Genomic DNA, 16,992 nt, shown 5'->3' with positions numbered 1-16,992 from the left:
TTAAAGTAAAATTAAATTAAATGACAAGCTCAACAAACCAAGAGACTTGTTCGGCAGATCATGTGGACTCCCAATTTGAGACTCATGTTCCTGTCTGCGGGAGTTGCACTAAGCCATTCAGCTATTATTAAACGTCTCATTGTCTGTATGTTTACCCACATCTTTGATACAGAGTAAACCAGACTGTAGTCATGTTGGCAACTTTCCACTTGCTGCCCAGGAGATATTCAGAGTAGTGAATACTAACTGGGAACAAACTTTTACTGAATTGATGAGCTGCAGTGAAATTATGTGTTCTAGACTCCTGGTTCTATGCTAAATATGCATCAAGTCTATCTGAGCAGGGGGCACAAAGGGCGGGTAAGTACTTCCACCTTCTGTGTGTGTTCCAGGTTCCTTAAAAAACCGAACTGGAATGAACCTACATTCGTCACTTGTCACAAATGTACCGCTCTGGTGAGGGATACTGATACTGGGGAGGCTTTGCATGTGTGGGGGCAGAAGGTATATGGAATCGCTGTACCTCCCCATTAATTTTGCTGTGATATTAAAACTACTCTAAAAATAAGTCATTAAAAAAAAATCAAAAGGTTGACCTGGAAATTAAGTTGTAATTTTAGTATTTGAGGAAAAACTTGATTTTAAAAGATGAATTAGCACTTTTATGTAACCATTTATTTAACCTTACATAATACATATAACACCTTGAAGGTATGTGGCATCTGTTTCCAAGTCATTAGGAAAGAATCTGAAAATAGCAGCTGGTGGAGAAAAAGTACAAAAAATTATAGCACAAATTATTATCTTAAAGGTAACCTTATGAAAAGAATTAATTTGTGTTACTGAAGATGTTGCCAAATTAAATTTGACGTGTTTGCCACTGACCAGTCATAGCTTTAAAACTAGTAACCAAGAGCTCCAGGATTAATCCACTCGATGTTTCTGTTTTAAAATTTGTGTCCTTTATTTTCATTTTATTCTTTTTACTTTAATGCAAAAAAAGTTGACTCCTTTAAATGTTTTTGAAAGTTTTATCCTGTTGGTGTTGTGGTTTTTATAATTCAGAGATGAAGCTAAAGAAGTTTAATGCCTAATCATGTGTTAATGATTACTGAAGGACTGTGCTCTAAAATTAATCAGAGAGCACTGAAAAATTCCAGAACATTTTGACTGGCTGCACTGTTCAGTGTCTTGTGCTAGGATGGGGTGGGCTGGGGGGGTAAAAAGGGTGGGATACCAAGATGAAGATGAGCTAGTCCCTACCTCCAAGGAGCACCCTAAATTACTAGAGTCCAAGATTGGGTATGGTAAGTTTGACAACTGTCTTCTTACTATCTGTCGATATTAAAAATTTAGCATTTAAGTGCTTTGATATTTCATTAAAGTAGTGAATGGTTTTCTGTGTGGTTCTGTAACTTCGGGCATTTGCTTTTGGATTTAAAAACCATGAGTTTGAAGACAGTCATTAAAGTAGTAGATTAATTTTGTTATTGGATAGGCAATGATACTTAGGTTCTAGCGATATACAAATAGAGGGTGGAACAAAAGTAAATTTACAGTTGTTTGTATGGAAAATAATACAATAAATAATAAACAAGAATAAACACTGTTTTGTGTACTCACAGCTGTAAACCTACATTTGCCTACCTTGTATAAGACTGCTCAAGTTTGTATAAGAGCATTTGGCTTCTTTGTTATCATTCTGGAGGTTAAATGAAATAGCTTATTTTTTTAAGCTAGTTACATTTATAATGGGTAGTTTTATAAATTATGCTTTAATTTTTCAGTAAAATATGTAGTCATTTGTGGTAATAAAAATATTCATTTACTTGCTATTTTTTAGTAGCTGTTTTTATTATTTTCTGTATCTTGGCAAATCAACAAAATTTAGGGTATTTTTCACTCAGCTTGAATGTGTACTGTATTGTACTATGTTTGAAATGAATGAGCCTCTTTGCTCCCATAATAGAAACTATTTTGTAGAATCAGGTGGAGAAGAAACTAGTATGTTCTTTGTGTCAGGTATTGGGATAATTTATAGATTCTGTCTTGGTTTGTTTGGTCTCTAACACTTCTTATCCACAAAATCCTAGCAACATTTTAAGTATCCCTGGGCAACTACTATAGAAGCAAAACTCTTTTGATCACACTTTAAATATCCTAAATTGATTCCTATGTCTGTGGCTTGGTTCGGAAAATAGGGGATTTGGTTTGCTTCCAAAGGCTAAATTCCTGAATTAATCCTTTATTTTCTGCTTACATAGTTGCTAAGGTCGAGTTTCTTTCCAAGTTCTGCTTTTCTTACCATGTTTATTTGTTGGGGGTTGGGGGTGGGGAGGGTGAGGAGGCAATGTATGTGTATTTTATTGCCCAGCAACCTACAAGTATAAGGATAGGGTAGGGTCTTTAAAGAGAAACTCAAACCAAAAATATTTCACTGGAAAAAATAAAGTAAGTTAAAGCCGTAGCCACCTGGAACAAGATTAATGCTTGTGTTTACAACAATTTTTTGTTCAGCCTTATTTGGTCATTTGTATAATAAGGCCTCTCTCTAGAATATAAGCATCATAGGAGGAATTCTCTTGTCTCTTTTGTTCTCTGACATGCTCTAATCTGCACTTGACACAGTACAGATGTCTAACAATGATTTGTTGATTAATTCAACCAACACACAAGTGAATGAATGTATGAATGACACGTATCACTGGCATTCTCTGCTTTTCTACTTTATTATATTTACTTTCCTGAACTTTTTGGTTGATTCTATTAAACAGTGAGGGAAGAACTGTGTAGTTTCTAAAAGATTCTATTTCTTGATTTTTAAAATGCAATGTTGAAAACTTTTTCCTCCCTGTAGGAATTTATCTCAAATTATGAAGTTATTTATATTTCTGTAGTAGAGTGACACCTATATATCTTTACTGCTTGTGGTTCTTTTTTAGAAAAATCAACTTAATACATTTGAAAAATAAGGTCATGTTTTTTTAGTTTCATAGAATATACATTTAGAGAAGTTTTGCTCAGATGTATTTGAAGAGTATATGACACAAGGTTTCTTTCCCTCTACTAGTTTGTGTAATGTCTAAGGATAGTTTGGGGTTATTAATGAAAAGATTTATATAATTTAGCTTAACTAGTGTTAAAGAAATTTTAAAATGCGTTAGTTTTTAAACAGTGCTTTTCCTCAAAATAAGCATTATGAGAAATAGAATAACTTACATGCAAGTCAGAATTCTCCATTTTAATAATAAACACAACATTTTTAAAAGTAGTTCTTCTAGAACAGTGGTCCTCAAATTTTTGGTTTCAGGAACCCTTTACACTCTTAAAAATTATTGAAGGCTTCAAAGAGCTTTTGCTTATGTAGGTTATATCTATCTATATTTATTGTGTTAGGAATTAAAATGGATAGAATTTTAAAATATTCCTAAATTTATTTAAAAATAGCAATTGACCATCACATGTTAGCCTAGGTTCCTATCCAAAATATCAATATGAACAAACAAATAATGCCATTCCCAGGTGGTTTGTTCCCATTTTTTCTGTTGAAGATCTGAACACACACCTCCAGTCTTTCACTCCATCGTATATCTTGGCTTTTGATTCTCCACCAAAAGGCGCTGGCACAGGTATGGGTACTCAGCCACATTTATCATTTTTCTCTGCTAATTCAAGTAGGTCTGGGAATGGAAAAAGCAGAGTCCCAGTTAATGCTTAAATTGTTCTTCGACACTGTAGCTGTCAGATTAGGAATTCTTGCTAACCCCTGCCCCATTATATTTGGCACCAAAGTATCTGTTCTTATCTCTTCTGTTTTCTCACAAATTGAAAGAATGAGAACAATTCATAAATCCTTTCCTTCAGTTGTTTTCTTTCTAATAAATGGCTCAAAATGCATTCAGGTAGGATTTTTAAAATTTGTAATCAGACTCCTTGTGTTCAAGGTGATAGAAATAACCAAAAGCTTTAAACTTACAAAGAAATTAGAATAATTGGCTCAGATCAAAGTGTAATTTTCTTTATGAAAGAGCAAATATTAATCTAATAGTTTTCCAGTGATGTATCAAAAATAGAGGGCTCAATAAGTAAATAAAATACCAACCTGTCTATTGAAAAAGTGAAATAACTAGAGTAAAAACATTATATTTCATTTTCAGCCTATATCTGAAAATTAACTACACTGAGTTCTTTGATGTCTTTCAAAATTGTTCTCCCATAGAAAGTTCTTCATGTTTTTTTCATATGTACAAGTAATATCCACTTATTGCATTAAAAAATTAGAAAAAGATTAAGAAGCAATTAAAAATTATCTATAATCCTTCCACCTTTGGATAGCTATAGTTCAATTCAAACATTCTAAAATATATTTTGATTATATTATAACATCATTATATTCTATATATTTTTTATAGCCTGATTTTTCAGTTGACAGAACATTATGTGTATTTTTACATATCAGTTGACATGGATCCATATTGTCATCTTTAATCACTCCATGCTATTTTCTTATGTTTGTATTATTCTCATGTATATATCTATATATATATATAGATATAGATATATAGATATATGATATTTTCTACTACAACAAATAATGCTTTAGTAAACATATCTGTTCTTACATATTTGCATAAGTATCTGATTATTTCCTAATGGTGAAAATTTATCTGTGGGATTGCTGGGTAAATGAGGCATCTACTTTTTTCCCCAAAAAAGTTTTTAATAAAATTGCAAAATTCCCCTTTAGATAGATCATACGCAATTTATGTTCCCTTTCCTCCAACCCTAATCCATTCTCTAATCTAATGGTTTAAAAAATCATTATTATTTTGGTTTTCATTTCTTTGAATACTTCTGAGGCTGAGGTGAACATCTTTTCAAATGTTCTGTGTGAGTTCCCTGTTCATGTGCTTTGCCTATTTTTCTGTTGGAATGTTATCCAACTGATCAATGAATATTCAGATCAATGAAGACTCTTTTTAATCTTTGTAAAGGACATCTACTGTTTATTATATTTAATGAGTTGTTTTCTGTGCACTTAAGGATTATTATAAGACTAGAGGCCCAGTGCACAAAATTCATGCACGGGGGAGGAGGGGTCCACTCAACCTAGCCTGCACCCTCTCCATTCCGGGATCCCTCTCATAATCCGGGAGCACTGGCTCCTAACTGCTCACCTGCCTGCCTGCCTGATCACCCCTAACTGTCTCCCTCTGTGGGTTTGGTCGCCCCACACAGCCTGCTGCTCAGTCGTTTGGTCGCCCCTCACCAACCCCCCTGCCGGCCTAGTCACCCCACACAGCCTGTTCGGTCATTCGTTCAGTTGCGATGGACACTTAGGTTTTTATAAATATATAGATACTATAATATAATAATTATAATATTATAATATAATTATCTCATAGGGATTATAAGAAACTCTAAAGACTAAATGGCATTAAAGCTCTGGACTTTTTGACTTAAAATTTTCTTTTTGTATAGTGCCATTGGAGAGGTAAGCAGATATTCTTATGTAAGGCTAATTGTGTATGTAGTAAATGTACCGATCTTTTAAAAAAATTGTGTGGCCCCTTGACTCCTTCTTTAAGATTGAATCCAACATTGCAGGACCAACCAGTTCAGCAGATAAGAAGGGACAACAGGCCCTAACCGGTTTGGCTCAGTGGATAGAGCGTCAGCCTGCGGACTGAAGGGTCTCAGGTTCGATTCCGGTCAAGGGCATGTTCCTTGGTTGCAGGCACATCCCCAGTAGGGGGTGTGCAGGAGGCAGCTGATCAATGTTTCTCTCTCATCGATGTTTCTACCTCTCTATCCCTTTCCCTTCCTCTCTGTAAAAAATCAATAAAATATATATTTTTTAAAAAGGGACAACAGAATCCTGGCTGAGATTTTTCTGACTGTTGCTACTGCCCTTGTTCTCCTCAGAACCCCGCAGTTTCTAACACAGCTCACTCTCTTTACTGTGATCTGTGATCTCACCCCCATGCCCGTCCACACGAGAAATGGCTTATCTAACCCTGGGTTGTATTTCCCTTTATTCAGAGTTCCCACGTACTGGAGAGGACTGCGTCCTCCGGCACCGAGCCCTCCATCAGTCGGCAGTTGCTGGAACCGGAGCCAGTCCCCATCTCCAAGGTCAGTGATGGACTGTGGTGCTCTCTCAGATGGCCTGCTGCCTGCCCTGGGCCAGCTGCACTGTACATAACTCACACCCGACTCCCCTGGGGCAGCTGAGGCGCCCCCTGCAGGGCTGCTCTTGCACTTCTTTCTGCATGCAGTGTGTAGGGTTTCTTTGCCGGCGTGAGGAGGGAAGACACGAAAGTATATTTTGCTGGGATTTTCAGGATTACATATAGAAGTCCAGCATTCTCTATGTTTTGGGAAAAGGACAAGAGAAACTATTGTTATTCCCCATTGGAGAGATGAGAAAAGATTTCTGGACCAAACTAATAGAAAAAAAAATAACTGGGTCCAGTAATAATCTACCATATTGCCCATGTACTGCACACCAGGAAATGTACTAAATGCTGAAATATATTATCCCACTTAATAGAACCCTATGAACAGCCTTATACAGTGTAGGTGTTTATTACATTTTTTAAATATGGAAACTGAGAATTTGTCACTTGCTCAAAGACGAAAAAAAAAAAAAAAAAGCTGCTAAGGGCAGAGCAGGGATTCAGACTGAGCCTTCGTTAAGGCTACTAGTGGTAAACTCGTAGCCACCCAGCAGGGCTGTTGTACATTCTGAGTCCCTGGCTCCTCCTTACATCTGGCCTTCCTAGCAGTGCGCTGAGGAGAACCTGCAGATTTTTAAGACCTTTTCTGTCTCATGGAAGCCAGTGTTCCCACCCCTTCAGCCTTCTCTTCCTATGACTAGCTAAATCTCTGAATTCATTTTTGTCTAAAATGCAAAAATCATAAAGTCGAGGAGACGTCATCCTACTCATCCGCAGCCCACCCGGCTCCCTGAGATTTTCAGTGGGCTGGCTCCCCTGTCAAGAAACCCAGAAAACAGGATGCCTGGGGCTTTTGAAATCAAATATAAAAATAGCACTTGACTTCCAAAGCATTTCAACTTCCAAATATATATAACTGATCCATCCACTTCCCTTGTCCTTTATTAAATAGAATCCTTGAAGAAAGAACATTCTACTACCCTAGTGTTGTGGACTGTGTACACTGTATCTCGTTATATTTTGAAGCTATTACAAGCTGAGACATTTATCCAACCAGACAGAAGTAGATTGCTAAACTAAGGAAAAGGGGAGTTATTAAACCACAAAAAAATTTAAAATGATATGATTTCTATTGGAATAGCAAATAGAGAATGTTTACTTGGTAAATACAAGTAGTAATCTCTCTGAAACATCAGTGTTTTCTTATAGGCAGCTAAAGGAGAGAGAACAGATAAATAAGTAAATGCAGAGGCAACGGGAAGGGCGGCTAACATTTATTAAGCACCCACCTTGAGCCAGGCCCTGGATTAGTACATATATTTCCTCCCTTGGTCAGCCCTCAACTCCACAAAGTGAGTACTGGTAACATTCTCATTTATGGAGACAGGGAGTAGTTGTCCAGCGTCAGATAGCTGGGAAGTATGTGGCAGAGCAGAGAGGAACAGAGACATGGTAATGAGAGATCCTCAGAGAAAGGAAGACTTGGAGACATATACAGAAACAGGAAGGAGCGGTGCTGGTGTTAAAACAACTAGGGAGCAGCAGGCACACAAGACGTTCTCCGGCCCTGCCCCTCCCACCAGCTGTATCTGTAGCCTCTTTGGCATCTCACGTTATAGTCCAGCTACCTCCACCTGCACACAGTTCCCCACAGTAGCCATGCTCTCTCCTCCCCAGCTGGGGGGTCTACCCCTTGTACCCAGCCTGCCTGGGGTGCTCCCTGCTCCCCTCCCCTTCCTTGACCTGGTTAAAGAAACTCTGAAAACAGAATGCTTTTTTCAAATGCTGATCACCTTTCTACCCAATCCACCCTCAGCCCCAGACCACTTGGTGTAGCCAGTCCCATCACTACCACATTCATTTCATTATTTCACATTCTTTCTTAAGTCAGGTTCCCTAGAGGGACATCCTGACACTGGGTGCTTGTAATTTGCTGGGGAGAGCCCTCTGGGGAGAGGGGTGAGGGAGGGTCAGGGCAGGTCTGGAGCTAAGCAAGAAGGGCTTTGAGCTGGAGTCCAGAGCTCCAGGCCATGAATTGGAGCACAGTGTTGGTTTCACCCTGAGGCAAGGAGGATTTTTTGTTCCCTCAGCCCTTTGTACCTTGGTTCCTTCAGTCCTTGAGAGCCAAGGGGGGAGAGATGCTGCAGCATAATTTCCGAGGCCCCAGTTTGATGAAAACAGCTCTTCCCCCTTAGCCTTAGCAGTTCGCAGTGCTCACAGCAGCTGGGGCCTGGGTCCACCGGCCTCATTCAGGATCTGGGCTGGGCACCAGCAGCATCCACTTCCCATTACTCCTCCATGCTATTGTCCGCTTGGCTCTTGCTGTCGGATTAATACTCGTGTTTTTGTGTTAATAGATACCATATCTTTGGGGGCCCCATGAAATTAGAGGGTCCAGATAGAATCTCTCAGCCCCTTTGAGAGAAGATGGGCTTCCTGGGCTCTGGTGGTGGTGGAAGAACATTGTTTGAAGTGCACATTGTCCTGTCTCAGGATGTGTTCAAATTCTTTGGTACTTTCGCCTCCTAAAGCATTCTCTCACCCACCCACCCACACATGCATGCACAAAGAGTATGCCCTTAAGAAAAGAAATGTCTCTGATTGTTTTTTTGGGGTTTTTTTCCCCCCCAAATGAACAGACTAGGGCTGTTATTAGGTTACTTCCTGTGTTTAGTTATTATTATTAGATAAAAAATATTACTAAAACCTCTATAATAGCAAAAATGTTTATGTATCTAACTAGAGTCCAGTACTGACATGATCACATTAGGGCTTTGGGCTCTGTTCCTATTATAAGGAAACCTATGAAAATTGAAGACTTTTAATATCAATTGAAATTATGAAAAAAAAATGTCTTCAATTTTCAAAGAGTAATTTTAGCTTTCTTAAGATCGACCTAGTCTACTAAGCAGAGATGGGTGGCACTAAATACTGAGCTGGGATGTTTCATTTATTACACACCTTGTTTATATCATTATCATCAGCATTTCTAATTAAATAGGGAGGATGTTGTTCGCGCTGGCTTTATCTTTGCCTCTCTGTCAGACTGACAGTTTATTTAACTGTAGGAACTACACTAGGATTCTTCTCAATTACTTTTGCTGGGTTTAGTTATCCTGCATCAGAGTGAATGGAATTATTTGTTCAGAGATGCCTCATTTATAATGAAGAAATGCATTTTAACTTTTCATCTGTTCTTTCTTACCCCTTTTTGTTTCCTCTCCAGTTAAACTCCCAAAGAAGAAAAAAAATGAGTGTGTTAGAAATCAATAGTCATAGCCCCATAGGGACAAGCTATTATTTCATTCTGGGTTTCATTAGGACAAAAATTAAAAACATCTATACTTAATAAATGTTTCCATTTTCACGAGTAATTTGGAGTGTTCATCATACACACCCACACACACTCACGGAATAAATCAAAGATGAACACTAGCCTTAAAATAAGGTAAGATCTAGCCAATAATAGCAGTGCTATTCTTTTAGAGATTCTATCCATGCATGGCGCTACCAAAAATAAAAATGTCATTAAGCACAGTTGATATCGCTCTAAGAACAGAAAGAGTGCTAATGGATATATTCGTTTCGTGAGTATACCAAACTTTAAAAAAGAAATCAGTAGAAATCCATCATTTTATGAAATCAAAATCCATCATTTTTATCTACTTTTTTAGTAAGAATAGAAAGCCAAAAATACTGTACTTTGTATAAGAACCTACTTTCTTCTTCTGTTATTCTAACACTAGAGGCCCGATGCATGAAATTCGTGCAAGGGGCTCGGCCCTCGCAGCCCTGGCTTCGTCCTGAAAGTTGTCCAGAAGGACGTCCAGTCTAATTAGCATATTATGCTTTTATTATTATAGATTACTCATAAACTGTATTCTCCTGTTGAATTGTAGTTCACTATTAAAAAATGAGAATGCAAAGGACCCCCCTTTTTTTTCTGGATGACAAGAAACATCATATACAGCCTGAAATTCTCATTTGCAACCTTTTTAAAATTACTTTGTCTAATTAACAACTTTGACCAGATCTATCCCAGTTTCTGACAGTATTATCTTCAAGTAGAAAATCTCTTTTGGGGGTTTCTTACAGGTCTTTTTTCTTAAAAAACAAACACATTTTAGTGATGCATAATTTTACAGATCCTTTAAAGGGTCCTTAATGTTGCCAAATAAAAACTGGTGGGTGTGCTTCTGTAAGGTCTGTAGTTCATTCACTAGACACCCCTCAGATGACAAAGAAGATGAAAACTGACATTAGTTTTCCTGGGGTTTTGTTGGAGTGTGTGTGTTGTAGGGTTGGGCTTGGAGAGGATAGAAGCATGATGCTGGTTTTAGAGGGCTTTTCAGAAGTCAGGAATATCGCCTAGCCTTCATGATGTTAGAATGAAGCAATGTTCAGTGACATGTCCTGGAAACATCACTTTCTGTGAAAAGTCCACCCTATTCACATATATTTGGATTTGAACATAGATTTGATGTGGCCATAGAGCAAGCAGTTTCTGGGATGAAAGGAGAACAAAGGAAAAAGAGACATGTATAGTAAACAGGCAGCCCTTTCCCTTCCTGTCCCCATGGCCGATATTAGTAACTGATTGTGGCACCGTAGCCTGTGGGCCTTGTCAGTGCCTCACAGTCCTTTGCCGGGTCTGGGCAGCCACCACCCAGATATTTGTGCCAGTAAGTTTATGTGCCCTGGATTGGGGCCATTGGCTATTCCTGTTGAAGCCTTTGTTCTGGGATCTGCGGAAGACTCCTGATGAAATGTATCTTTTCAGAAGGCACCCTCCGGAGTCATTCTGGGATGGGGCGCTCTGAGAGGGGTTGCCCTGATACCTGGAGCTGCATCCAGCTTTGTGACGCTGGGGTTTTTTGCTTCCCTGCACTGTGGGCAGGACTGTAGCAGTTGTGCATGGGATGTGACCTTGTAGTTCCTGCCCCTAAATTATACCACATTTGAATTTATTGATAGCCATTCTGACAGGTGTGAGATAATATCTCATTGTGAGGATGTGGAGAAAGGGGAACCCTCATGCACTGTTGGTGGAATTGCAGACTGGTGCAACCACTATGGAAAACAGTATGGAGGGCTCTCAAAAAATTAAAACTGGAACTACCTTATGACCCAGTGATTCCACTTCTGGTATATATCTGAAGAAACCCAAAACACTAATTCAAAAGAATATACCCACCCCTATGTTCATTGCAGTGTTATTGACAATAGCCAAGATATGGAAGCAACCCAAGTCAATAGACAAGCGGATAACAGTGGTGGTACATATATACTTAGCCATAAGAAGGGATAAAATCTTCCCATTTGTGACATCATGGATGAACCTAGAAGATATTACACTAAATAAACAAGTCAGACAGAAAAAGACATATACCATATGATTTCACTTATATGTGGAATCTAAAGAACAAAATAAATGACCAAGCAAAATTGAAACAGACTCATGGACAAAGAGAACAGACTGATGGTTGCCAGAGGGGCTGGGGGTTGGGCGGCTGAGTGAAAAAGGTAAAAGGATTAAGAGGTACAAATTGGCAGTTACAAAATAGTCGCTTGGATGTAAAGTACAGCAGAGAGAATATAGTCAATAAGTTGTAATAACTGCAATGGTGCCAGGTGGGTATGGGAAATATTGGGGGAACATTTTGTAAAGTATATGATTGTCTAACCACTATGCTGTACACCTGAAACTGATCCAAAATAATATTGAATGTCAAAAAAAGGAAAAATATTTTTTTGGAAATGTGCTACACATGATTACTTTGATGCTATAATTTTATCAAGATTATCAAATAAACAAGAACTATTTTTTATTTACAAAATACAAGTAAAATTGCAGAATGTTTGCTGGAAAAAAAATCATGCCACATGCATGAGATCTTGAATATGAGCGTTTGCCAGGCCAGCAGGTACTTTAGTGCTGGGCCCTCAGAAATCCCCTGGTCCGACCCGTCCAGTGTCGCTCAGTGGTTAAGTGTCAGCCTATGAACCAGGAAGTCATGGTTCGATTCCCGATCAGGTCATAAGCCCGGGCTCGATCCCCAGTAGGGAAGGTGCAGGAAGCAGCTGTTCAATGATTCTCTCTCATCATTGATGTTTCTATCTCTCCCTCTCCTTTCCTCTCTGAAATCAATTTTTAAAAAATTTGTTTTTAAGAAATCACCCGGTCCAGAGATTTTAAAACCCAGGATGTTGCTAAGGGCCAGTCGGCAGCCATGGAAGCAGGCCCCCAGGGCGGTGTGGGGGGAACTGGGACAGCCTAAGAATGGGCATCCTTCTCTCAGGCCATGCGCACTGTTGCCAGATCTTACAGGCTTTCACAAAACACCAGAAATTTGGACTTTTGAAATCTGAAATCTTCTGATTTTTAAGTGTTGACAACTCATTAAAAATTATAAAAACCATAGATGAACAAAATATGTCTTATGGCAGAGGAAACTGTGATTTAGTTCCTTTTCACCAGAGGAGGACGCTTGTGTGGACTTGAGTATCCCAGTGTGGTGCTTTTTCCAAGCACGCTCAATGGTGTGTGTGTCTCAGGTTGCGTGCCTTCGAAAAGCATGGACCTCTTGGTGTGTTTGGCGAGCAGGGAGGTTTTATGTGCACACGGCTTCACTGAGGAGAAACAGGTCCCCACAGCGCTGCTCTTCAGCTTAAGGTCATGAGCCACTTAGACCCGTGCAGCCTTTCCATTTCTGCACAAAGAGCTAGGTCCACGCACTAATTGAACATTTGCCATCAAAACAGTCTTATTTCAAAAGGTTAAAGTGCCTCTGTGCCCACAGATGCACTGTCTGGAAAAATGCATTTTAAACCTTCTGAGTACATGCCCTAGCCCCATGGTTGGCAAACTGCGGCTCGCAACCCACATGTGGCTCTTTGACCCCTTGAGTGTGGCTCTTCCTAAGCCTTGGGAGTACCCTAATTAAGTTAATAACAATGTACCTACCTATATAGTTTAAGTTTAAAAAATTTGGCTCTCAAAAGGAATTTCAATCGTTGTACTGTTGATATTTGGCTCTGTTGACTAATGAGTTTGCAGACCACTGCCGTAGCCAATTTGGCTCAGTGGAAAGAGCGTGGGCCTGCAGACTAAAGGGTCCCGGGGTCAGTTCCGGTCAAGGGCATGTACCTTGGTTGCAGGCTCAATCCTAGGCCCTGGTCTGGGCACGTGCAAAGGCAACCATCGATGTTTTTTTCCTCTCTCTCTTTCTCTCTCTCTCTCTCTCTCTCTCTCTCTCTCTCTCTCTCTCTCCCCCTCTCCCCCCCACTTCCACTCTCTCCAAAAATCAATGAAAAAATATCATCAGGTGAGGATTAACAAAAAACAAAACAAAACAAAAAAACCTTCTGTACAGGCCATTGAAATTTCATACTACCCCAACCTCCAACTCCATCTTGTGTCTGATGGACCCAGACTTGCAAGTCTACCTAGAAGCTCATTTTAACTTCAGCTCTAAATGCTTAGCTGGATCTGATGTTGGAATTTGCTCCAGAATGTTGCTCATACTTCCAGTGGGTCCGACACTGCTTCAAAAGCAACTTCTACTTAGAATCTGTTGTAAGTGTGTCATCAAGCACCAAGAAACCTGTGATTTGCCTTTCTCCTTTTCTCTCAGGAAGCTGACAGCTGGGAAATTATAGAAGGGCTGAAAATAGGCCAAACCAATGTCCAGAGACCAGACAAACATGAAGGCTTTATGCTGAAGAAAAGAAAATGGCCTTTAAAAGGCTGGCACAAGGTAACATTTTCATCATGTTCATCTTCAGCTCATCTTTGTAAATAGAGGATCTGATTTGGTGTTATTAGGTGGGAAGCCAAGAGTATGGCTGTATGTGAAAACTAATTCTCTAGGCCTTGTTTCAGCCATTTGGGCTGCATGCAACCTGTTGTACCTGTTTAAGTCTGAGATCTGTAATATCTGTCTGCAGGGGGAAAATTATTTTTAAAATATTTTAAAATAACTTATTTTTATATTTTAAATTCAGTTTGTACATATTATTATCTACTCTGGGGTTTTTTTCCACTTAAATTAATATGTTCTTATTAAATATTCTTCTAAATGGAAGGTTTTAAAAAAATTCATGCGTATATTCCACTGGGTGAACTTATTGAACCAATTTTCCACGATTATGGAACCAATTCCCTTTTGCTGGATATGTACGCTATTTATGTCTAATTTTTTAGACATGATAAAGGGACATGTCATGATGTTGTGATAACCATCCAATGAATTTCTGTTTACTTCATTGGGGTAACTACCTAGAATATTGTTACCAGTGCAAATTAAAGGTGGAAATTCACTGACCAGGGAAGTTTGGTTATTACTCTTTAAACTATATGGTTTATTCTTCTCTTCCCAACCCCACATGCTTTTTCCATCCTCCAGTTTTAATTACAGAGAAAATATTTCGCACTTCATTGTTGCAGTGACCTAGTAACAAGACTTGTGTGATGCTGAGGAGGAATTTGTCCTCCATTTTCAGTGTCAGCCCTTTGGCAGACCACCAGCATCTCAAATCACTGGAAGAACAGGCTCATCTACTTGCCACATCTGCTCATGGATTTCACCTCAGGGCAGACAGATTTATTGGCTGGTGGTAGCTGCCCATCGGCCCCTAGCAGGGAGGTTATGGATTATAAAATCCTTGAAGAAATATACTTTTTCCACTTTAAGGGAAAGACTTGGCCTGGCTGGTGTGGCTCAGTGGTTGAGCATCGACCAGGAGGTCACAGTTCAATTCCCAATCAGGGCACATATCTGGGCTCAATCCCCAGCAGGAGGCAGCTGATCAAAGATTCTTTCTCATCATTGATGTTTCTATCCCTCTCTCCCTCTCCCCTCCTCTCTCTGAAATCAAAAGCATATTTTTTAAAAAAGGAAGACTTAAAAAATTAACCAATGGGAATGTTGCTCAATCCTCTATCTCTGAGGGTGAAGTAAAAGCAGGCAAAGAGGCTCCCACAACTATTCCTTCTCACTTGACAGTCTCCCCTGAACCCCTACTATTCTCCCAATGCCAGGATTTCTCTCCACCCTTTTTTCCTTGGATTTTGATCAGCATTTTGCCTTTTGTTCTGACCTTACCACTTCACAGTTCCTCAAATCAGTGGCCCTGCTACTCTCTTTTTCGGTGACCATCATATAGGTTATCCCTGCTAAAATTCTTTAATAGACAGAAATGGAAAAATGGGGGGGGGGTCAAATAAACCAATTTGATTTGAATTGCAAACTTATTTAGCACTCTCAGTTCCTGTTTCAGCAAAACTGGCTGTGGTTCAACTGCAGCTCTTTCTGGACCATGCCTTTGAACGTTTTGTTACATAAGTAGGGGAGGTTCTCCCTCGCATAACCTTTTCTCCTGGTCTCTTGTGCCATCAGATATTTATTCATGTATCAGCCCATTTGACTGCCCATGTTATGGGAATTGAGTAATCAAGTGTTTTTCAGCTGTAGAGATTCTTTCTTCCGGTGCTTACTTGTTGCCACCCCTAACCTATAACAAAGGGGTCCCATGTGAGTTCCATGCAGGGTGTCCCTAGCCTGACTTCCTGCTACCTCAGCAGCTAAGAGTTCCTGAATCACATAAAAACTTCCCAGCAGAGTAATTTTCCAGCAACAGAAAGACTCCCTACATCTGTAGAGACTTGAAGAGGGCACTGGACTCATTGTTTGATTGGGTCCTGGGAGCTGTTTGTTCTTTTGTCAATTGCCCTTGGAAAGGAAATCAACAGGGAGTTCCTGAGGGTTTGTGGAGCAAAAATGGCTGCATGCATTTGAATTGGATCAGGAGTATCTTAAAGGTGATGAAAATTGCCCAAAAGATTCCTTCCCCCTCCCCTCAGATTTTAAACCCTTAATGTAGTTAAGAAATACTTATCTCTTTTAATAATAGTACACTGCAGGAATTTTGCAAATTAGAGATGCAAACATATTGCTAAGGCCACTTTCCAGATCACTCATTAATCATAGACCCAGTCCACTGGCTTCTGTGACAGACATGAGCATTTTCAGGAATTACCCATGATACCAAGGGAAATACAGGACTGAGAAATTCCCAAGCTCCTTACAAAATCTCTGTGACCTAACTCAGGTTATTCTTATTTCTCACTTTCAAAAAAAAAAAAAAATCCCAATATGATTCATTCAGAAAGTCTTAGCTACAGGTCCTGAGATTCACATCCTCCACCCAGCATAGCCACCCCTGTTAAGAAAAACCATGGTGAAAAGATTTCAGCTCCATTGCACTGTGTGTAAAAGAAACCAAGTAGGTTAACAGTCCACAACTTATATATTAAAATGATAAACACACTGTGTACTAAATGCCAGGCAACATTAACCCACCCTTGTGAATGTCTTATATAATGTAAAGTACAATAACTGGGGGTTGTTTGGTTCTTGCAGCGTTTTTTTGTCCTGGATAATGGAATGTTAAAGTATTCAAAGGCACCACTTGATGTAAGTAGCACACAAGGCATGTGTCAGAGATTGATGTAGAATTTGCTTGAAGTGTGTCCACACCACAGCTGTGCCAGCCTTGTGCCATAGTTACCAGCTTTGTTCCTTTTTGTGCCTGTAATATTTAACAAGCTACCAGACTTCCATGCTGCATGGAAGGTGTGTTTTAGGCTTCAGCTCAAGCTAACATAAAATCTCAAACTGGTGCATGGAGATTTAATTTCACTATTGTGCTGTCTGTTGTTCCAAGCAAGCTTAAACCTAAAAGTAACACACTAACAAAAATCAACTTTTCTGTCTTGGAGAGAAAAACCCAAATAGGCTTTTTTTTTTTTTTT

The 16,992-nt window shown here is 39.3% G+C and overlaps 1 protein-coding gene across 11 annotated transcripts in view; it reads left to right on the top strand.

Annotated features, from left to right (window-relative positions):
- Positions 1-16,992, top strand: part of OSBPL6 (oxysterol binding protein like 6) — a 172,206-nt gene that overhangs the window by 105,733 nt on the left and 49,481 nt on the right. For 9 of the 11 annotated variants that reach the window (XM_036320007.1, XM_036320014.1, XM_036320011.1 and 6 more), the window contains 3 exons: positions 6,043-6,135; positions 13,814-13,936; positions 16,601-16,654. In XM_036320007.1, the coding sequence (XP_036175900.1) occupies positions 6,043-6,135; positions 13,814-13,936; positions 16,601-16,654 (270 nt within the window). Of the gene's footprint in view, positions 1-1,220; positions 1,308-6,042; positions 6,136-13,813; positions 13,937-16,600; positions 16,655-16,992 lie in introns of those variants that run through there. The other 2 variants (XM_036320012.1, XM_036320009.1) reach the window with 2 other exon arrangements.

Source organism: Myotis myotis, unplaced genomic scaffold (assembly GCF_014108235.1).
Source record: "Myotis myotis isolate mMyoMyo1 unplaced genomic scaffold, mMyoMyo1.p scaffold_m19_p_8, whole genome shotgun sequence".
NCBI lineage: Eukaryota > Metazoa > Chordata > Mammalia > Chiroptera > Vespertilionidae > Myotis > Myotis myotis.
The sequence above is the reverse complement of the archived record's forward strand: the minus strand, read 5'-3'. Positions and strand labels throughout refer to the sequence as shown.